This window comes from Hemicordylus capensis, chromosome 4, assembly GCF_027244095.1.
Source record: "Hemicordylus capensis ecotype Gifberg chromosome 4, rHemCap1.1.pri, whole genome shotgun sequence".
NCBI lineage: Eukaryota > Metazoa > Chordata > Lepidosauria > Squamata > Cordylidae > Hemicordylus > Hemicordylus capensis.
Window position 1 is genome coordinate 311,231,694 of NC_069660.1, and position 24,024 is coordinate 311,255,717.

General features: G+C 46.1%; 1 protein-coding gene across 6 annotated transcripts in view; it reads right to left on the minus strand.

The window, feature by feature from the left end:
- Positions 1-1,807: 1,807 nt before the first annotated feature.
- FAM135B (family with sequence similarity 135 member B) overlaps positions 1,808-24,024 on the minus strand; it is a 215,353-nt gene continuing 193,136 nt past the window's right edge. For all 6 annotated transcript variants that reach the window (XM_053247997.1, XM_053247995.1, XM_053247996.1 and 3 more), the window contains 4 exons: positions 20,229-20,380; positions 14,306-14,416; positions 12,712-12,825; positions 1,808-9,749 (listed from right to left, as the gene is read on the minus strand). In XM_053247997.1, coding sequence (XP_053103972.1) covers positions 9,544-9,749; positions 12,712-12,825; positions 14,306-14,416; positions 20,229-20,380 — 583 coding nt within the window. In that variant the 3' untranslated portion in view covers positions 1,808-9,543. The remainder of the gene's footprint in view (positions 9,750-12,711; positions 12,826-14,305; positions 14,417-20,228; positions 20,381-24,024) is intronic.

The window sequence follows — 24,024 nt, forward strand, 5'->3', positions numbered from 1 at the left end:
CCTCCCTCTGCTTTCCCCCTGCCAGTGCTCACTTGAAAACCGGTCTGGCAGGGCGGCAGCATACTTCCCTGCCACCCCGTCGTCTTTTTGGACTGGAAGTAGGCAGAAGTAGTTTGTACACATGCACTCGTCGGGCATGCGCATGCGCATGTCAGGTGCGTGTACGTGAGCTACTTCCGCCTCCTTCCGGTCCGAAGAGTGGACAGGGCAGCAGGGAGGTACGCTGCCGCCCCACCAGACCAGTTTTCAAGCAAGCGCTGGCGGGGGGGACGGAGGATGGTGTGAGTGCACCCTCCCCCTCCCTTAAAGTTGTCCCCTCCCTCCTTCGAACCGGCCCCCTATGGTTCCGTGCACATCCCTAGTGTCCATCTTATGTTTCTGTTTTAGATTGCAAGCCCTTTAGGGACAGGGGGCCACATTTATTTCTCTCTCTCTCTCTCTCTCTCTCTCTCTCTCTCTCTCTCCCCCCCTCTCAACCGCTTTGGGAACTTTTGTTGAAAAGTGATATATAACTTTCAGTAGTAGTAGTACTGAGAACAGCCTCAGAGTCATGTAGCCAGGACCACACAGCAAGCTGCAAGTCAAGAACAAAGCCCAAGTTTGAGCCAACAGACAAACCAGAAGCCGGGGTCAAACATCAAGCGGAAGGTCAGGGAAGCCCAGTAGCTAAAAACAGACACCACCCACCAGGATCAGGGAGATTTTAAAACGGAGCCAAGGCTTGACTCAGACAGAAAGCTTCCTATATCCTTCCTCTTGCCAGGGAAGTCCATGCGGGAGCCTCCCAAGCAATACTTGCCTAGGGCCTGAAAGCTGAAAAGCCTCCTGCAGTGCAGCAGGCTGCCACAAGGGGCAGCAACATGCAGAGCCCCAGCCCATGTAGGCAATGATCGATGTAATGGTGGATGATGGCTGACTGCTTGGTGAATGAGCTTTGTGTCTGTGTGCTCCCTCCTCTTCCTCACATCTCCTCAAATCCTCTCTCTTACATCTTAGCAAATTATAGAACCAGGCAAATGGGATTTGGCCACTCTGGTCTTAGCCAAGTATGCCTAAATCATAGTTTGATATGAAACCCGCATTTGACCTGGTGGCTGAATCAGCTCATATGTTATCTGCGTTCCAGAAGGTACACCCCATCTGGATCGCCAGCTGCATATTTATTTATTTATTTATTTAGCCAGTTTATTGACCGCCTGACTTCCTTAGACTTGACGCGGTTTACATAAATTAAAACAACAACGACAAAGATCGGGAGAAAAAAGAACAACAAAACCACACACACACACACACGACTAAAAGCCTGGCAAAATAGATAGGTTTTCAGAAGCTTCTTAAAGGACAGAAGGGAGGGGGCATTATGAATCTATGGGGGCAATGTGTTCCATAAGTATATGAATGGGGTCATATCATAGAGTTTTGTTCACTGTTTTCTTGCTGATTTTTGTGGAGAGATGGGCACCCAGCCACTATTGCTGCTGTTGAAAGCCTTCGCTCAAATAACAGCCCCCTAAGCCACCTTGTGGTGCAGTGGGAAAAAGCTTGACTAAGAAGTAGAAGGTTGCCGGTTCAAATCCCCACTGGTATTGTATTGAGCAGCAGCGATATAGGAAGATGCTGAAAGGCATAATCTCATACTGTGAAGGAGGAGGCAATGGTAAACTCCTCCTGTATTCTACCAAAGATAACCACAGGGCTCTGTGGGTGCCAGCAGTCGAGATTGACTTTATGGCACAATTTACCTTTTAAGCCTTCCCACATTACAAGAGCTCTCTTCCTCCCTAGTAACCAGGCAATCAGACAAAAGGAAGCAAACAGGTTTATTGACATTTCTTTTGCACAGTACACAAGCCACACAAGTTATCACCATAGAGCATATGTAGAAAAATAGTTGAGTCATATTGGCACTGATGACTGTTCATTATTAATAATGATCTTTATTAGTATCTTCTTCATCCTCCTCCTCCTATTATGTAAGATTTCATCATCACCATAATAAATAATAAGCATTAAAATTTCACAGTGGCATTCTAAGCTTTACATTCACAATCTTGGTTAGATGAGGGACTAATGACATCCATCCTTTAAGGGTGGTGAAAATTCAAGAGTAATGCCTTTTTAAAAGCCATTCCCTAAGTCTCCTCCAGTTATTCCACTGTTTTCCATCAACTGGACCTCTTAGAAAGAGGTTTGCCATTTGTCATACACTATGGATTTCATAAGAAATCTGACTTAACAAAAGATATGGGACATGTTATTATTCTCCTAAGAAAAGGACAGATTCTGGGAGGCACAATCTTCTGCCTCTTACTGAGTGATGCAAAAACAATACATGTTCTTATGCCCTTTGGAATCCACACATAAGGCAATGAGATATTGCACATAACCCCGTAACATCCAGGCAATAGCCCCACACAATGGCCCCTGAAGGTGTATTTCATTTGCACTGGCTGATATACTGTGCAACGTTCTGTCTGCATTGAATGGAACATTTGTACAATCCTGCAAGAGTGCTATTGCACAATATACAATAACCGTGTACATGAAGACACAAGAATGACATACATTGGAAATAATTGGTTGTCCATCGTGGCCATCATGTCCTTTGGTCACTTATCATGCAACTGTGGCTGCACAATTCTTGTGTCTTGTGCAAGAGATTGGGCGGCATTTCAGCCTCTGTGCAGTGTGAGTGGAGAGCATCAAAACTCTCTTTGAACAATCATTGGCCTTGAATTTGGGGGAAAATTTGTGTGACACAAATTAGGGGCTATTTTGAGAGGGGCAGCTTACTGCTGGCTAGTGGCCGGTAGCTTTCCTTTGAACATTTTCTCCACCCCCTCCTTGGTAGAAGTGGCAGCATGGTGCTGTAGAATTCTTCTTGGTGGTGTTTCCATAGGAAGATAGGAAGCTGCCTTCCCTGCCATAGGAAGTCAGACTATTGGTCCTTCTCCTCAGTATTGTATACTGGCTTCACCAATGTTTCCGGCAGGAGTCTCTACTAGCCCCACCTGAGATGCCAGGTGAACCTGGGACCTTCTGTATGCAAGGATGCAGATGCTCTTCCAAAGAGCTATGGCCCCACCCCCAAGGGGAATATTTTACAGCCCTCTCCTGTAGTCATCCATCCAAATGCAAGCCATGGCAGACCCTGCTTAGTAAAGGGGGGATTTCATGCTTGTGTCCACAAGACCAGCTCTCCTCCCAATTGCAAGGACTTTTGCCCCCAGATTGGCCTTTGAATTATGCTACATCATGACCAGCTGTCATTCCAGGGGGGCTTCTGGGGGAAATGTGGCAGTTGTAAGTGGGCTGAGAGATTTCTCAGACTTCTCAATCACTACCACCTCCATGCCCCTGGAAAATTACCAGGATTGGTACCACAAGAGCTGGTCTTATGGTAGCAAACATGAATCTTTGCTAAACAGCATCGACTCTGGTATGCATTTGCACGGGTGAGTGAGAGTGGAGCATAAAAACTTGGGAGGGGCATTTTGGATCAGTTTTGGTACAGACTCATTGCCCAGTGGAGACATATCCAATCCTTCCTAAAATGCACTGTCTGCTGGGTTGGTGAGCTCATTCATGCACAGTGGAATCAGGAGTTATAGACATCCACAAAAGGTGGATCTTTGCATTCTCCCCATGTACCGGGTTTCTGTGCAGATTTTCCTGTACTATATAATATAGGTATTCTGTATATGCAGGCTTCTTACAACATGCTTAAAGTGCCTGCTGGATGGGACCATTTTTATTAGTCATAGAGAGAATATACCAAATATGAGCATTCATTCCAGATAAATTAATTGAGATGAAAAGAGAGTTTAATTGGCAGCAATCTTGAGAGTTTAATTGGCAGCAATCTTGTCTGTGAAGGAAAATATACGAAATTAAGCAACTAGGTGGGTTCCCACATAATACTAGAGATATAGGAATTGCTGTCTACCTTCTCCTTCCTGCACTTCCTGGGTAATGTGAGCAAAAAAACTGTTCTACCCAGGTTAGGGTTGTGCATGCTCCCAATTTTGGGTTGTGTGGAAACAAGGTAAGAGGAAAACCTGGGTAGACGTGATTGTGTGGAAGCAAGGTAGGAGGAAAAACTACCCAGGTTTTTCTCCTCTCCTTGCTTCCACACAACTGAAAATTGGGGGCACACACAGCTCCCAAATCCGTTTGGACTGTGTGAATGACCTCATTGTCTGTGAGCCACCCCACGCAGTATTGGATTGGAGGGGTGGGATACAAATATTTTAAATACATACTCAAATTGTTTTAAATAAAAAATAATAATTTATGAACCAGCTCATACCAGCATCATCTTCCAAAATCTGGGTGACACTAGTATGAAGTGAAGTTCATCACACGTAGTCCACAACTTCTAATGTAACTTACTCCAGCAGAAAGAGATAGAACTGGAAGAATCCTCTTCCCCTGTACTGAGGCCTTGGGTCTCCAGATGTTGTTGGATTACAGCTGCCAAAGGCTGTTGTGACGGCAGATGATGGAAGTTGTAGCTCAACAACATCTGGGAATCCAAGACTGGGAATCCCTTTACTACCAGAAAAAATAGCTATATAGCTTTGCGAAGTACGGATGAGGGCCCAATATTATTTTCGTAATTTAAGAGTGTGAACCTGGACCATTGAGATTACTAAGAACATATGTTGTGACTGCCCACTCTATTTATTTTGGAGCTAAAAGAAATACAAAATCCTTATCTTTCTAATAGGGAAGTTATGACTGTCCCCAAGGTAATATATAATTCTATACATATATATAAACTTGTACATACATCACATGTAATGAGACCGGTTTGAAAACAGCTGCCGGCCATATTCATTTAGTTTTGTTGTTAATAGATAATATAGACAGTCTATAAAAAACAAACAGATCCAGAAAAATCAGACTTTGACAAAGATGCTAGACAGCTAGCTATGCATAATTTTGTATACGAGTTCAACAGCCATTAACAATGTCATTTTGATATAGATATAGATATAGATTTATTTATATATTCCCATAGAAAGAGACATCTTAAAGGCCTTTTTAAAGGAGGCCAAATGTAATTATAACTTAGGCAATGTTCCAACATTGAGATGTTGCTATGTACAACTCATTTATCATCTGCAGTTTTATACAAGTGTAATAGCAATAAACATTTCTGATGCATTCATGTAAGACAGGATTCTACAATATACAAGGTCTTTACAAAGATAGTATCCCAATTTTTTTTTTTTTAGAAAAAGATGCATCTGATAGCTTTAAATCTTCAGCAAACCAGATTATTATTGCCCATAATTTTGACACAAGTGTGGCAGCATTTGTGAAGATGAAATCCACAACAGTTCATCATATTAAACAAACAAAAAGAATTACTGTGTTTGATCCACAGGAACCTTTCACAAGTTTGGCTGATGAGATGAGAGTCAGATCTAGACAGTCTGTGGCCCATGGTTTTTCTTGGTGGGTGAAGGGTAACCAAGCAAAACCGTGTGGGACCTTGCATCTGACATCTAGCAAAGAGGCATCAATAAATCAACTTAGAGCAAAGCATTGAGTGTTGGCATCAATAAGAGATGGATCAGGCTCTCAGGACTAGACCCAAAGCTCATTTTGTGTCACTAGGAATCCTACTGGCTTTGAAAGATCTCAGGCCAGATCTTTACTGAGCATGATATATGCACCAAGTATAGATGACACTATTTATATTATGCATTAAGATTAAATCCAAGATTTGGTTGGAATGCTGGTGAACAGCATTAACAAGGAAAAGCAGCAAGTTATGGGTCCAAGAATCTGTGGAGCTCTGGTACACACATGCAGTTTTAGGTGAGGAAGTGTTTCCCCATTCACTTCAACGTTGAGGAATGCTCAGTTGTGCATCCCCATTACATGCACAAAATTAATACAAGGGACATGTGTTTCACATCTAAATGCAGAGCAACCTTTGCCCAAGAGTTTAAGTCATCAAGACCTTGTCTGGCTCTGGTTTTGCCTCACTTTCAGATGCTTTAGAAGTTCAGAGAACCTCAAAGATACTGTAAGATGATGAACATGATAACATTAACACCAGGCGATTCATTTCTGGATTATGATTTGAGACATCCCAATAAAACCCTTTTTGAATGATTTTTCAGCGGATTTATTTTATTTTATTATATTATTTTATGTAATTCATCTAATTATACCGCCCCATACAAAAAAAGCATCTGGCTGGTTCACAATATGTAACCATCCAGATGGCAATCTGGAGCCAAGTACAGCTCCAGGTATGGCTCCTGATACGGATGGTAATCTGCAGCCAAGTCAAACAATTGACAAGACTGACTCAAGATGTCCCTAGGTCTAGAGGTTTTGCACAAGCTTTTATAATGTCAAGTAGGAAGTAAACATTCCCGTGACTGGTTTAAAGAAGGTGCATTTCATGTTCTGGGAGAACTTAGCCTGTGAAGACAACCTTTCACTTTTGTTTATCCTAAAAAAGGCTCTCACAGGCCAATATGACTTAGGATAAGAGGTGGGGAGGAACCTACAAGACATAGATAGTTGTTGTGGAAATCGAAGGCTCCCCTTCCAGCCTTCATCCCACTAAAGTGCCATGTTGACTGTTTGTGTGCGTGCCTCAATCCAGGATTCCCAGTAGCCAGGCTCTGATAGGGGTGTGCATGGAACTAGGATGGGCGGTTGGGTCCAAGTTCAAACCAAACTTGAACTGAGCTGCTGGGTCCATGAGCCGGTTCGAGAGAACCGGTGGCAGTTTGGTTCAAGCTGTTGAACCGGGTTGAACCAGGCTGACTCAGTTTGACCCAGTTAGGTTGCTCTGCTTGTAAATGGGAATCTTCTAAGGATTCTTCTTTACAAGTAAAGGGGGCTGGGCAGGATTCCCTATATAAAAATGGGCTGGGGGTGAGTAAGAGGGCACCTTATAGGCTCAAGCAGCAGTGGCAGCTCCCTGGCCCTGCAGAGGATCCTCAGTGGCAGTAGGTGAGGCTCCCCACCAGCGCTCCCCCTCTGAACCATGGGCCAACAGGTGCCCCAGTTCTGGTCTCCGCGCATGTGCAGTGGCCATTTACATTCCCACACAATTTCGTTCACACACCCCTAGGTTTTGATGCCTAACGTCTTGTGGATATACTATTATGCTTGGCTGCAAGCATAGTAGATGCTACTCTAGGTTCTGAGGGCGCCATCTTGGCTGCAGTCCCAACCTACAGAAGCATCCAGTCACAAGACCCTAAGATCCTAGGCTGGCCATTTGCTGCTCAGTGTGAGCAACTTTTCTCAGATGTGAGGACACTGCCTGAATAATCTCCAGGCATCGTCTGAGGGTACACACTACAACCACCTATGCTGATCTAGGTATGGTTCATGCCTGGATAGGTGGTCACTGGAAAACCACCTTGAGTTCCATGATGGGATAAAAGTGGAAATCATTAAAATGTGGGATGTCAGTGGAATAATCCAACACCTGCTCCTTCCCTGATTGCTGCTTTGATGGCAAAACCCCATTTGGTTTTGACCATGAGCTGGCTCTGACTTCATCAAACCTTCTTTTTGCTGCTCTGTAACTTTGGCCTTTGTTGTTTGGGCCAGTCCACCTGCTTCCAGCCCTCTGTGGCTGCCTGCCTGGAGCCTGACCTTTGCTGAGGCATGACACTTGTACGCTCGATGGCTCAGGATGGGATCAGAGCCTGCCACTGGTGTGGGATTGGAAACAAGTGTGTCGGTTACACTTCTTTGGGGCGGCTACCTCCAGGTCCAACCAAGCAACCCTCAAATCTCGTAAAAACCCTGTGTCGGATACTCAGTGCCTCTCATAAGTCACTGAAACTCTGTGCTTTCTCTCTGCAGCTCATCTAGTCTAAGACTAAGTATCTGGAGGCTTGGGGTCCAAATCCAGTCCCTGAGGGATTCCCATCTGGCCATCAGAACACATGAACATGCTCTTTAGTAGGCACCTCAACCACTTTCTCGCATGCAAACCAAGAAATGGGCAAAGGGTTCATTGTGTCACCAGCCCTCTAGTTGGGCTCTGTTTATCCATTAGCTCCTCAGGGACGTATCAGGATGAACTCTATCGCTATCCACACAGGGTAGAGAGAGTTTCAGTCCTTCGCCTGTGCCTTGAAGTGAGGGGCTCAGCTGCAGTCTCTGCTGCAAAGGGCTTTAAACGGAGCCCTTTGCCCACGTTTTGATTTGTGTAACAGTGGGGCTGTTCTCACAAGCAGCCAAGTCCAGGCATAAGCAGCTAAACCTGGGCATGGATGCCTGTGAAAACCACCAGGATCCATGCAGATCCCGGAGGTGCTTCAGTGCTAAACCCAGCTCAGAAGCTCAGCTCTTAGCCAAGGTTAAGGGTGCAAATCACCTTAATGCTCGCCTGGGATCGGCAGCTCACATGACACAGAGACGGGTGCCTCAAATGCCCACCCCCAGGAAATCCCCAGTGCACTGAGCTCGGTGTGTGGTGCACTGTGGGATTCTCAGAGGACTGGACAATGAGCTGTGTAGATAGTCATTCCTGTGGCTCCCAGCAGTACTGGTCATGTGGATGTGCGGCTTGAATGTCACAGGGGCCAAAGCAGCTGACTGAGGGAAGGTAATTTTGAACCCTGCCTTCCCTCCACCATCACCCAACCCACACACGATTGTGTGAATAGCCCCAGTAATTTATTTATTTATTTGATTTATTTGATTTATATATATATTTATATTTAGTGCACAGAGTCAATGTTGCTGGTGCTTAAGGCCTTGCTCAATTCAAAACATGTCCTCGGTTGCCAAAAAGGATCCCCCATGTCTTCAAAGCTTCCCTTATATTGCCTGCCAAATTTTAAAATGGCTAAATACTGCCACAGATTAATTCAATGTTAGGAGCTAGATTTTCTACAAACCAAAGCAATTTTATCGCAACTTTGGGGCAGCAGAATTAGAGCCTTCCAATTTCAACACAGGCATTATGGGTTTATATGAAATAACAACATTTTTCAAAAAGTGCTGAAATTCACAAGATGTCTTTGCTCCTCGTTTTCTGATACACCAAGTACACAGCCTGACCTTTGTGTTTGTTTTAACCTTGTAACATGACGGAAAACTTACAAAAACAAAATGACTTTTCTATTAACTACATCAGAGTGAAATCCACAAATGCAGTTCAAACCTACGTAAATTTTTAATGGTGATGGGACAGGTGAGATAAATGTTGGTCCGGCCACTTTTATAAAAGGGCAGATCCATGATCTCGCCTTCTGCATTTCAAGACCCGTTTTTGAGGGTTGAACAAACACAAAAGAACAAAGAAAATTAACATGTTTGTCTTTACATCTTCCAAAAAAGCACCAATATTTGGCCCTTTGAATACTGTATAACCAAAGCACTTGAATCTTCCCCCAGTTAAGTAGGGCATGTGTTTGTGTGTAAATCTGTCCCACCTTGCCTTCAGCATGCTCCATGATTCCCAGTAACACAGCAATCTTTTGGCTCAAGAATCCCATGCCACTGGCGAATGCACAATGTTCTTTGTTAACTCTGAGGCTCATGGTCCTATTTGAAATAGTTGAGTCCTGCCACGAGGAAAAATTTCTCCAAGAAGAGTTCAGAATCCAGCACGGCAATGTGTGCAGCCCGTCCAATCAGCGTGTTGGCCGTGTTCGGCAAAGCATGGAACACATCGTGTCGGATTAAAGTGCAGTCCTTTGCCCCAACTACTGGCTGGAGGAGGTTGTTGATCATCTCGGCATAAACAGGACCTTGGAAGGTTTCAAAAATACTACTGTTACTCATGCAGCACTATCAACATGCATGGCATCTTACATATCAATAATGTTGATATGATACTTACATAGTAGGTCAGGGCACAACCCCAAAGGTTGGATTCTATCAAGACACAACATGACATGACACAATAGTGGCACTTTTACGAGGGGCCATGTTGGCCCCTCCCAACTTCATGCTGTGTGTGTGGTGCTAGAGATCTGACGTGCCTCTCAGACCCTGTCCCCTAGGGATGTGCACAAAGCCGGTTTGCTCTGTTCACTTCAAATCCAAACCAGATTTGAACCAGATTGGGCATGATTGATTATGGCACACTTTGAGCTGGGCCCAGTACGGTTTGAGTTAGAATCAGTTTGGGTCCAGTTCAAGGGGGCAGGCCCCCCCGTTAAATTTGTATTTTTAAAGTAATGACCTACCACAGGCAAGGGTTGTGGTGGCCTCAGGGAAGTGCTGTAATGGCTGGGGGGGGGGTTGTCTCCGGTGGCTCCCCCTCCCCATGCTGAACTCCCCCTGAGTCTCCGTGGGTCAATTCGGCCCATTTCGGCTATCTGTGTGTGCGCTGCAGCCCTTTTTTGGGCTGCCACGGTCCAGTTGTGTGACCACGCAATTGCGGCAGTAAGCCATTACTCTTTAAAACCAAATGTAATGCCCCCTGCCACCCTCAAGCTGGGCCAAAAGCAGCCCGAGAGGTTCAATCCAAGGTCGAGCATCCAAATCGGCCTGGTTCGAGTGAGACCCTACACCCCTACTTCCCCCCATGCTTCATTACTCTCTCCTCCTTCTCCTCCCTTTTTTCAGTCTTTGATGGGGTGGGGGCAAGGGGCAGGTTGTACACTGCTTGTTCTTCACTCCAGAAGGAGTACACTCTAGGGAGCTGCTTTCTTCTGCCTTGAGTTTGAAAGTGACTTCTTTTTTTTTCTTTTTAAGAAACCTTCCCTCTAGGTCCTTGGATGGCAGAGGTGCTTCTGGAATTGGTAGTTTTTCCTGAGGTGGCAGCCCTGGAAAAAACTACCAATCCCAGAAGCACTTCTCTCCACTTGCAGGACCTAGCAGGAAATTGTAAAGGAGTCCTTGCTGTCCTGGCAGAATTCCCTCTGACAACTCCCAACAGAGGATCTGACATGATGATAGCCCTTTGGTTATATATTTCTTGTTCTAATCCTGACAACAACCCTATAAGGTACATTTGATCTAATATTGCATGGGGATACAATATTGCAGGTGGGAAGGAGGCCAATCAAGCTGAGAGTGAGCTGCTTGTCTAAGGCCACCTGATGAGTTCAGGGCAGAGCTAAGATTAATACAGGATTTCCTGATTAGTAGCCAAGTAGTCTCACATGATGTAGCTATATGAGCTACATCAGTCTCTGCCTCAAAGGGCTTACAGTCTAAATTTCAACAATTTGAAAGAAAATAGAGGGAGTCAGGACAAGGGAGAAAGGAGAAAAGAAAGGGTAACAACAGAATATGGGGTGCAGAATGAAATATATGTTCATTACAGATAGGGAGAAGTCCTGCCACAGGCTTGAAAACAAGGTTCAGAAAAATCAAACTGTTTTCCATGAGTGTGGACAAGAACTCAGTTAGTTCCAAGTCCAGTTCAGACGCTCTTGCATTCCTCATGGTGTCATCAGTCTGATTTTCCCCCCAACCCCTATGTCAGGCCCACCCCGTTGCCTGCCTGCCCATCTGACCCATATCGCACAAAACTCTCACTTTCCTTCCTTTCCAGTCAGGTCGTAGCAGGGGAATGAAGGAAAGAGGGCAGATCTTTCCCCCGTCTCCCTTCTAGGAACATCTGGCATGCTGCTATGGCTGTATGCTAGGCATCAGGATTAATGGGATATGTTAAGGCTGTTCTCACGACTCAGAGTGCTGGTAGCCCACCGCTCCTGGCTGTTCCTGTCGAGGGCAGCCCGCCTTGTCTAGCCAGCATTCTATGAACCATGGGTTCATTCTACCTTGGCAAGTGAACATAGGAACATAGGAAACTGCCATATACTGAGTCAGACCATTGGTCTATCTAGCTCAGTATTGTCTTCACAGACTGGCAGCGGCTTCTCCAAAGTTGCAGGCAGGAATCTCTCTCAGCCCTATCTTGGAGAAGCTGCCAGGGAAGGAACTTGAAACCTAGATGCTCATCTCAGAGTGGCTTCATCCCCTAAGGTAAATATTTTGCAGTGCTCACACTTCTAGTCTCCCATTCAGATTCAACCAGGGCAGACCCTGCTTAGCTATGGGGACAAGTCATGCTTGCTACCACAAGACCAGCTCTCCTCTCCAAGTGATTGTCTGGGTGATCACTGTGGGTAGAAGGCTCCCCCCCCAACCCACCGCCATTTTGGGCAGCGGCCGGGAAGAAGGAGTGGCCACATTGAGTGCAGCGGCTGGTCTAATGAAAGAAGCCTCCTCCCAACAGCAGCTTTGGCTTCTGCCACACCGCCACGCGTGTGGGTACATGGCGGAGGCTATGATTGTCACCGCTCATCTATGGGGAAAGGCAGGCAAGCTCCTTCCTTCCGCCCAGCCTTCCCGAGATGTGGCTTGAGGTTGTCAGAATGACCTTGTAGTTTTCCAAGGACCGCATTTCCCAAGCATTAACTTTCATACAATTTGCTGCAGTTTCCCATGTGTATCTGGTTTTGGAACAAAGAATGGTACGGAGGTACACCCGCATATATGCAGAATGATTACATCAGCACAAAGTGGAATCTTGATGTCATTGCAGTCTTCCCCTCTCCTTTGTCTCCCTGCGCCCTTTGATTAATGCAGACTGTGGAACTCTGAGGCCAAAGGACAGTCTCTTTTCATGCCATATGAATCTGCCACTTGCCTATGCATTAGGATAAAACAGTCTAAAAATGTAAAAGGATGGTATACCTCCATTCAAAGAAAACTTCAAATGCAATGTCTTTCTAAGCTCAGAGAGAAGCTTACCTGTATGCCTGTCTTTCAGGGCGGATTTACACATTTCTATTCTCGCAGAATGAAACGGTACATAGCGGTCTTGGGGTGAGGCTACCAGAACAACGTTTTTGAAATACTGAAGACCTGTAACAAGAAAATGCACCACATGTATTAGATGAGGCTTCTACAGAGGATGGGGAAGGTGATCTTTCTGTGAAGGAAAAGATTACCTCATGTTCACATGTAACAGAAACGATGAGTGAGCAAGAACAAGAAAGAGAGGAAATTACAGCACCTTTGGCATTCACCATGACCCAATGGCCACAGGTGTCATGTCCAATGTCCAATGTGCATAAAATCCATGAAAAGTGTGTGCATGTACAGATCTCTCTCTATATAGAGGTCGTTCACATGAGCAGCCAAATCCAGGCTTGGGCAACCCTGTCTGGGTTTGGCTGTCCATGTGAAACACCAGGATTGGGGCCGATCCCGGTGCTGCCTGCCTCGCAAGCCCAAGTTTTTAACCTGGGCTTTAAGCTGGGTTACAGGGTGCAGGTATGCCCTTTACCCCAGGTACAAGGTCCTGTGTGTGCTCAGGCAGCACACAGCCCAAGCACACACAGAGTCAGGTGCCTAGAGCTCCCAACTCACAGGGGAATCCCCGATGCACCGCACTGCTCATGCAGTGCATGTTGGGATTCCTGGAGGCTGGGACTTGTTATCCCGGCCTCCCGTGATCCGTGCTGCTCGGAGCAATGCAGATTGGGCATGCGTCGGTGCACCGAAGATGAGATAGTTGATCGTCTGGGGGTAAGGAAAGTTCATCTCTGCTATCCCCACCACCTGCCCTCTGCTCCCTTCCTCCCTGCCCCTCTCATGGCCATATGTATGGCCTTATACACTTATTTGCACCAGTATATGTGCAGTACTACACTTCCTATCTATGGTATACATTTGAAGATGCACTCTTCAGACTGAACATTCACACAAAAACATACCTGTGTACAGATACTCGTTTGTGCACAATGTCTGAACCGGGCCAGTGTTTATTCCCCATGTCTAATTTGAGAAGACCCCATAACTCACCGAACAATATAGGCCATTTATGTCCGCCACTCTGCGTGCTGAGCCATATGGAACTCTGGAGTGTTGGCATTTTGACCAGTGTTAAGAAACTGACAAAGGCCTGGTTCGCACAATTGTTTGAACGAGGATTAAATGTTGGTTTCCAACATTAGTGTGATTGTGTGAACACATGCCAAGGAGGTTTATGGAATGAGATGAATCTGAGTTTCTCTCCTTGGTGTGGATTCACACCATCACACTATTACTGTATTGGTAACCCACATTAAATCTAGATTTCAATGAATGTGTGAACAGCCCCAAAACATTAGTTTTAGGGCCAAATCAGATGCGACATCAAGTCCTCTGCCTCCTTTCCCTTTGTAAAGATGAAAACAATGGAAGGTCTGTTATGGGGAGTGGAGGAGGCTCAAGAGAGGGGCTGCTTAATCCTCTCCCTTCCTGCAGTTTGCTAAAACCTTTCCACAACCACAATTGCCAGTTATTAGCACTGCTTGTTAGCATATGGCAGCTTGTCGTTTTTGGACACAGTATTACCCACCTGTTTTTTGGCTGAGCTGATAAAGAAAACACTTGCGTACGTCAGCATTGTCCCTGAAGGTTAACTGCAAAAGGGACCCAGATTTTTTCAGCTTCTGCATGAGCCACAAGCCTGGAAGCAACATACATATTTGTCAATTTTCAAGGGTAAATATTATTTATTCATTTCATTTCATTTCATTTCATTTCTATACCGCCTTGTAACAACATTTCGTGGTGCTTTACAGAACACAGGTTAAAACCAGGATTAAAACCAAATTAAAACAGTTATAAAAATGTAAAACTATTTAAAACAGTAGAACAAGAAGAAAAATCAACTTACAGCTGATCAAAGGCTTGGTGAAACAAATGTGTTTTGAGCATTCTTTTAAAACCTGCTATTGATGGGGAAGCTCTTACAACAGGGATTTCGTTCCGAAGCCTCGGGGGATGAAATATGTTTTGTTTTGTTTTGTTTTTTTAAACCTAATTGAACCAAATAAAAAATGAAAAGAAAAAAACACAAATTCTGCATTTCTTTCCAAAGCGGCTTGAACAGTTAATGCAGAATCTTCAATAATCCCGCAGGAGTTATTGGTCATAGGACTGGTCATTCAATTGGACTGGTCATTCAACACAACCCAAAAGGTTTGGCTGAAAATATATAGATGGGATACTTAGAGACCTCAGAGACAGAAGGTAAGGGACCAAAATGGTTTCTGACAGGCTGGAGTAATAGCAACTATTACAATGGGAAATGTTGGTATTGTCCTGGCAGATTCACCTGCCTCCTACCCTCATGGTGTTTTTGCAGAGGCTCATTTTGTTTTTATGGGCCACAAAAGTTCTGAGCTATTATTTCTGTTTTTATCTTCTCCCCTTGATTTGTAAGCACTGGCTGGGGAGAACTGTTTTAAGGTGCTGTGCTTTAACATTTTTGTATCTGATGTATGTTGCTTTTATGATTAGATTGTTGTAAGCCAGAAGTTGCCGGTTCAAATCCCCGCTGGTATATTTCCCAGACTATGGGAAACACCTATATTTGGAAGCAGCAAGTGATATAGGAAGATGCTGAAAGGCATCCTCTCATACTGTGTTGGAGGTGGCAATGGTAATCCCCTCCTATATTCTCCCATAGACAACCACAGGGCCTCGTGGTCACCAGGAGTCAACACCAACTCAACAGCACACTCTACCTTTAAGCTGCCTTGGACATCAGTTCCACAAGCCAATGTAAAAGGCATTGTATAGATACTATGAGGTCATTCACACAATCAAAAATTAAAATGGTGTTCTACCTGGGTTTGGGAGCTATGTCTGCTCCCAGTTTTCGGTTGTGTGGAAGCAAGGTAGGAGGAAAACCTGGGTAGCTTTTCCTCCTAACTTGCTTCCACACAATCACTTCTACCCAAGTTTTCCTCCTAACTTGCTTCCACACAACCAAAGATTGGGAGCATGCAGAGCTCCCAAACCTGGGGAGAACACCATTTTTGATTGTGTGAATGGCCTCACAGTTTCCCTTTGCCATCCTTTTGTAAGAGATGAAGAGGCATTTAGTCATTCAAAGCGATTATGTGCAGTACAGTAAAGATCTACACACTTCTAGTGAGTGCATCGCCTTCTCCAGAGAAGTTGACAGTTCTCTGAAGAACATGGGCAATACAATGAGCCGGGTCTCACGATCAGTGAGACCCGGTTCTGGAGAGTGCGCAGGGAGAGCGGGCTAAGCCTGCTCTCCCCGCATACGAGCAGAGTGGGAGCCCTGGCTGGCCGGATTGACCGCCCACATGATTGCCGGCTCCGTGATGGAGCCAGCGGGGGCTGGGGAGCTCAGGGGCCATGCGGCCCCTGGAAGCTCCAGTATGCCCTGCGCAAGCACAGAGGGCATACTGGGGAGACCCCTGGAGCTGGGAGGCAGCTTTTTGCCTCCCCTCTGGGGGTCTATTTGTGAGTAACTGTGGCGCAAAGCCACGCCACGGCTACTCACGATCTTTAAAACCACGTTTGCAGACCGCTTGCTCCTCAAAGCTGGTTTTAGGGCAGGGGTAGTTAGGCGGGTTACTCGCCTAGAAATCACACGGCTTGAAGCCAACACCGGTAGTTCACACAATGGGGCGAAATTGGGCTAGCCTCCACTAGCCCGATTTCGTCCCATCATGTGAATAGCCTCAATATTTTGGTTCAAGTGGAAGACAATTTTCAGTAGAAATGTACTGTCCATGTGCATCAGCACATTGTCATGGGAAGGACTATGGATACGCTCCCTTGGACTATCAGTTGTTGAATGGGATGATACAAGTTTGTAAGGCGCATAAAGGTGAGTTCTTCTTCACAGTGACCATATAACATGCCTACAAACTACTGCAGAGGGGAGGTTTGGGAGGTTCTTATGGATGTCAACGGATCACGCCCAGAGCATAATTTACATGTAAGCAACCTGTTTATCTGGATCATCTTTTAAGATGATCCAAAGATGGTGTGTTTGTGTGTGCGTGCGCGCACACACACAAACATGTTTAAATAAACCATCTTGCAGATAGAAGATGATATCCTTGAAGGTAGGGTAGGACACCTGTGGGTGCTCTTATGGATTGATAAGTGGCTAAGTAACAGGAATCAGGGAGTAGGAATAAATGGACAACTTTCACAATGGAGGGAAGTAAGGTGTGGTCCCTAAGAATCTGTATCAGGACTGATGCCTTTGAACTTGTCCATTAATTATCTGTACTTAGAGGTCAGCAATGTGGCAGCCAGGTTTGCAGATGGCACCCAATTATTCAGGGTGGTGAAAACGAAAATGGATTGAGAAGCGCCCCCAAAGGATCTCTCATTTGGATGAATAACAATACAATGGCAATTACAGTTCTATGGAAGTAAGTGCAAACAACACACATTGGGGCAACAATTCTGCATATATAGTTATTATTTATTTAATTATTAGTTACATTTATATCCTGCTTTTCCTCCAAGGAGCCCAGAGCGGTGTTCTACATACTTAAATTTCTCTTCACAACAACCCTGTGAAGTAGGTTAGGCTGAGAGAGAAGTGACTGACCCAGAGTCACCCAGCAAGAATCATGGCTGAATGGTGATTTGATCTCGGATCTCCCCGGTCCGAGTCCAGCACTCTAAACACTACACCACGCTGGCTAGTTATGGGAATATAGGAAGCTGCCATATACTGAGTCAGACCATTGGTCCAGCTCGCTCAGTATTGGCTACACAGACTGGCAGCGGCTTCTCCAAGGTTGCAGGCAGGAATCTCTCTCAGCCCTATCTTGGAGAAGCCAGGGAGGGAACTTGGAACCTAGATGCTCTTCCCAGAGTGGCTCCATCCTCTGAGGGGAATATTTTGCAGTGCTCACACTTCTAGTCTCCCTTACATATGCAACCAGGGTTACCTAACCCTAACCCTAACCCTAACCCTAACCCTAACCCTAACCCTAACCCTAACCCTAACCCTGCTTAGCTAAGGGGACAAGTCATACTTGCTACTACAAGACCAGCTCTCTTCTTTCTGGGATCTGAACTAGTGGTGCCTAACCAAGAGAGAGATCTTGGGGCTCTGGTGGATAGCTTAGTGGAAATGAGCTACCCAGCACAGCTATTCACCATGGTGCAGCAGCTGTGAAAAAGGAAAAAATCCATGCTTGGGATCTTTAGGAAAGATATTATCATGCAGGGTGTTGAGAAAGTGGGTAGATAAGGTTTTCTTCATTTGATTCATTCTAAACAACATAATACAATGAAAAATAATCAGTTGGAAACAATAAATACTTAACACACCTGTGTATGATTGGGATGTAAGGAATAGTTCATGCAGCCAATGGGGGGGGGGTGTTGGGTCCCTTAAAAAGCAGGTAAACAGGACCTTACCTGCTTCTCCTCTGCCCCACTTCCTTTCCCGGCACGGTACTTGCTGCTCAAAAGGCCGTGCAGTGCTGACCACACAAATGGCTGCTGAACATGCAGATTTAAAAAGAACTGATCTCTGCCCTGCCGAACCGGTTTGAATGCTGGTGCCCGAATCGGTTTGGCACTTCCCTAAGGAGGTGCCGAACCGGTTCAGGCACATCTCTAGTGTATACTACAAGCATCCTAGTATTATAAATAGAACAATTATGACCTGATACATAACAAGGCTGTTCTCACACTCACCCTAACCCAGGCTAGGGTGAGGCTGCATGTGAGAACTGCTGGGATCAGGCCAGATCTCGACAGGGCAGTGCCGCCTAGCCCAGCTTTTTAACCTGTTTTTTTAGGGATAGTGTGTTTGCTGGGGTTGAACAGAGATTGGTGCCTAGAGTGTGCATCTCCTGGGGAAATCCCACAATGCACCTCATATGTTGCATGGTGCACTGTGGGATATCCGGAGGCCAGGGTGTGTGATCCCAGACTCCAGAGCTCCCCACTATACCATGATCCCACTGTGATCCATGCTCCCAGCAACACTGTAGTGATTGTCTGGGTGGAAGGCAAGTTGGACCAGCGTCCTCCACACGTGGGTGTGTGAATGGCCCCAACTTATGATAAAATGCAGAAAAGGTTTATCATGCTTTCCCATTACACCAGGACTGTACAATCTTGGCCCTCCTGCAGATGCTGGACTACAGCTCCCATCATCTGGGCCAGTAGGATCATCTAATGAAACAGAGTGATGTGATTCAGAACACCCCAAGAGAAGCACTTCTTCATGGAGCTCATAATTAATTTATGGAATTCCTCGCCATACAGCATGGTGATGTCCCTAGTCTAGAATGCTTTAAAGTGGGGTTAGATACATTCATGGAGGACAAGTTGACTGATGGTTGCTAGACATGATGAGTATATGTTTCATCAATGCTTAGAGGTTTAGAGGACAACTAGATTGACCTTTGGTCTGGACCAATAGGACCTTTCTTTTATTCTAATGGTCATATGTAAATTTAATTTTTTACATTTTATATCCCGCTCTTCCTCCAAGGAGCCCAGAGCGGTGTACTACATACTTAAGTTTCTCTTCATAACAACCCTGTGAGGTAGGTTAGGCTGAGAGAGAAGTGACTGGCCCAGAGTCACCCAGCAAGTCTAATGGCTGAATGGGGATTTGAACTCGGGTTTCCTCGGTCGTAGTCCAGCACTCTAACCACTACACCACGCTGGCTTTCACAAGGAAGCACAAAGAAGTTTAATGTTGTTGTTTTTTTAAAGTCTCGCATTAATCCGTCACAATCACCTAGGTAAAGTATCTCCAGATGTTAACAGTTCTGTGCTCCTGGAAAGACTGGCCAACATGATGCCTGTCAGCATTAGGGACCTGCCAAGTCCGCTGTGCAACTTGAAAGGCAGCCCTAATTGTGTAGTACAATGGGGCTGCCATGGGATGACTTAAAACCACTTCCCGGAAGAGCTCCTTTCTCTGGAAACAATGGAAGACATGCTGTGCAGCTACCTGGAAGGGCTTTTAAGTCATAAGAACAGCACTGCTGGATCAGGCCCAAGGAAGCCAATCTAGTCCAGCATCCTGTTTCGCACAGTGGCCCACCAGATGCTGCTGGAAGCCACAGGCAGGAGCTGAAAGGGGCATGCCCTCTCTCCTGCTGTTACTCCCCTGCAACTGGTACTTAGAAGCATCCTGCCCTTGAGACTGGAGGTGGCCTATAGCCCTCCGACTAGTAGCCGATGATAGACTTCTCCTCCATGAAGTTATCCAAACCTTCCACAGTCATTCCACAGCAGCCCCAGAGGGTCTCTAATGGTGACATTCTGCTCTGAGGCCTACTGGTGTGTGTGTGTGTGTGTGTGTGTGTGTGTGTGTGTGCGTGCATGTATGTATGTATGTGCACAGCCTTTGATCAAAAGTGCATTAAGATAATAAAGAAGTGTATGTACAGCAAGATCTAGAGGGGGGGAAAATCCAAGTCACTTCTCAGTCCTCCCCAAAGCATTAAAAAATGGTATCTTACCTGTACTAACTAAAGTACTGTTGTTGTAAAGGGTCCCTAGGTGAGGTCCAGAGAGGGACAGGAAGGTGTGTAGCTTGTTGAGGTAATAGCGAAACCTGGGCCGGGTTAGTACTGACCGGATGATGACGTTGCCAAGAGAGTGACCGATAAAACTGTTGAAAGACATAAAACGATGTTATCACAATTATATTACTTGTGGTTTCTCAAGGAAGTTTCCGCTTGCCTTTTGATCAACTTTCAGTTGAGTAACTGTGCCTTTAAATTGATATTTGCCTATGAAATATTCTGCCTGAAGTACATCAACAACTTTATTTGTGAGCCGCCCCATAGCAAATCGTTCTCTGGCTGGTTCACAACACAACATTTTAAAACATCCTATTAAAACACTAGAAACGACAAAACAACACAAAAAAGCCTGTGACAGGCTTGCAACAATCTCTATACTGCTCAGGCATGCCTCATGGGTGCTTAAAGACGCTAGCCCCAAATGAATGGGGCCAGTGTCCCTCCTGCTCCCACCCTGAGGAGCAGGTCTGAGGGTTAGTGTGCCTCTGGGAACTCTCTCAGGTAACCCAGTCCCAAGCCATTTAGGGCTTTAAGTATAGGAGAGCTGTGTCTAGCTTGAAAAAGCTCTTTCATCAGCAGGCATCTGCACTGTAGAAAGGATCACTTGATCTACATGTTGCAACAAAATTATATAACTCATTTTACGCTTTCAGTGTGTAACAAGGATATATTTTGTTTTTACACATTAAAAAGAGGTCTTTGAAAAAACTTGTGGATTTGGAATATGTGTATTTCGTTGTCGTTATTCAGCAATGATGTCAAAAGGTCAGAGGACTTAAAGATAATACAGAAGCAGGAAGGACACACAGAAAGTGTTGCCACTTGTGTGAACGGGAAGGATAGATGTCATGCTTTATGGCATTTTAAATTCAGCCAATTGCTCATAATGAAGAGAGAACGGGATATAATAATGCTGCACTAGGGAAGGAGTTGTGGAAGCCAAGGAAGGCAGAATGGAGTCTCTTTTTCACCTTTCTCTCTTGGCTTAGTTAGGAATCTGACTCTGAGGTCATTTACACAATCAAAAACTGTTCTACCCAAACATGGGAGCTGTGTGTGCTCCCAATTTTTGGTTGCATGGAAGCAAGCTAAGATCTGGGTAGAAGTTATTGAGGCTATTCCCACGATAAGGCGAAATCGGGCTAGGGAAGCCTAGCCCGATTTTGCCTGACTGTGAGATCCACTGGGCTCGCAGGTGAGCCCAGTGACCTCCAAGCGGTTAACCTGCTAAAGTAACCCTCCCTAAGCCCAGGTTAGCGGAACGAGAGCTCCACTAACCCGGGCTCTACTATTGTGAGTTGCTGTGGCATGGCTCTGTGCTGCAGCAACTCAAGAGGAGATCCCTGACCAGGAGGCTGAAAGAAGCCTCCCAGCTAGGGGGTCTCTCCAGTATGCCCTGTGCACTCACGCAGGGCATGCTGGAGCTTCTGGGGGCCGTGTGGCCCCTGATCCTCCCAGCCCCCGCCAGCTCCATAACAGAGCCAGGAGTCACGTGGGTGGCCGGTTCGGCTGCCCAGAGCAGACTGCCTGCTCGTTTGTGGGGAGAGCGGGCTAAGCACACTCTCCCCCCTAACCCACTCCAGGCTCTTCTCACTGATCGTGAGAAGAGCCTCATTGGAGCTATTCTCATGATCAGCCAAAATCGATCTAGGAGAGCCTAGCCCGATTTTTGCTGATCGTGTAAACCACCAGGCTTGCTGGCAAGCCTGGTGACTTACAAGCGGCTAGCCCACTTTTTTAGCCCTCCCCTTAGCTGGGGTTTGCAGAGCGAGCGCTCCGCAAACCCGGGCTTTCCGATTGTGATTAGCCGTGGATACTCACAAGGAGATCCCCGGAGGGGAGGTGAAAAGCCGCCTCCCAGCTCCGGGGGTCTCCTCAGTATGCCCTGCACACTCGAGAAGGGCATCCTGGAGCTTCCAGGGGCCGCGCGGCCCCCGAGCTCCCCAGCCCCCGCCAGCTCCCCAGCCCCTGCCGGGATCATGTGCGGGGAGAGCGGGCTTAGCCCGCTGTCACCGCAAAAGCCGCAAAAGCGGGTCTCACTGATCGTGAGACCCACCTCATTGTGAGGAAGCAAGGTAGGAGTACAAGCTACCCAGGTTTTCTTCCTACCTCGCTTCCACACAACCAAAAATTGGAAGCACACACAGCTCCAAAGCCTGGGTAGAACACAGTTTTTGATTATGTGAATGACCTCAATGTGTGCTATACAAACATCAAGCACACAGGCCCCAATCATGCCATAAGAATGCCATGGACCCAAAGAGGCTGACTTCCTGACTACATCACTGTGGTTAGCCAGCACTTAAATGGGATTGCTACTCAGGATGAAATCCTGGTTTGCAATCCCAGTTAAAAGCTGATTAACTCAGTGATTTAATTAGAATTACTCGGAAATTCTGTATTCTCACAGTATGCTCCATGGAAGCACGTGGGGCTTTCCAATCATGGTCTGCTCTTTAATTGCGATCATCCTGGTCATGAGAACGCAGTCCCACTGAGCTTCATGACAGAGTGAGGAATTAAACCCAGGACTTTCTGCTCCTAGCCCAACTTTCTAACCACAACCACACCACACTGGTTGCCTAAGCATACCAGAGATATCTTTGTCCATGACATCAGCCCCAATGGAACATAATCACAAAGTAAAGCTCTTTAGTTCTTCAACACGGACTTGTTGAATTCACGTGGCTTGCTACAGGAGTGGTTTCAAATGCTTCAGACTTTCACTGCTTATCTCAGGAGTACTCAACTTGCATATCCATGGGGCTATTCTTACAATCACAAAAATTGGGCTAGGAAAATCCTAGCCCAATTTTTGTGATCATTAGAACCACCGGGCTCGCAGCCGGGCCTGGTGGTTCCGGAGTGGCTAACCTGCTCCTGTAGCCCACCACTTAGCCTGGGTTTGCAGAGCGAGTGCTCCACAAACCCGGGCTCACGGCTCGTGAGTAGCCGCGGCACGGCTCTGCGGCTACTCACGAGTAGACCCCCGGCTGGGAGGCTTAAAAGCAGCCTCCTGGCTCAAGGGTCTCTGCAGTATGCCCTGCACGCTCGCACAGGGCATACTGGGGCTTCCGGGGGCCACGCGGCCCCCGAGCTCCCCAGGCCCCGCCGGCTCTGTCTCGGAGCCAGACATCATGTGGAAGGCCGATCCGGCTGCCCAGGACTCCCTGCGTGCTCATCTGTGGGGAGAGCACACTCTCCCCGTAGTTTTGACAAAACTGGGTCTCACGGATCGTGAGACCCGGATCCATATGTTGTTGGACTACAACTCTCACCATCTCCAGGAATGGCCTGTGGCTGGGTATGGTGGGAGTTACAGTCCAATACTATTATTATTTATTCACACAGTCAGACAGGTATTATTGACTGGTTTGTTTTATCCAGACATCGAGTCCTTCCCCAGGACCTGGGATGCCAGAATTTTATTGTCAATTATTATAGATATCGTCGCAAAATATAGGCTGTTCCCAGTAAAGCTGCTTTTTGTAATTGGCTGATGGTGATTTCTGTGGCCCCTATGGTGTTGAGGTGCTCTTCAAGGTCTTTTGGAACTGCACCCAGGGCGCCAATTACCACTGGGATTCTTTTGGTCTTTTTCTGCCACAGCCTCTCAATTTCAATTTGTAGATCTTTGTATTTGGTGATGTTTTCTATTTCTTTTTCTTCTATTCTGCTATCCCCTGGTATTGCTATATCGATTATTTTCACTTGTTTTTCTTTCTTCTCG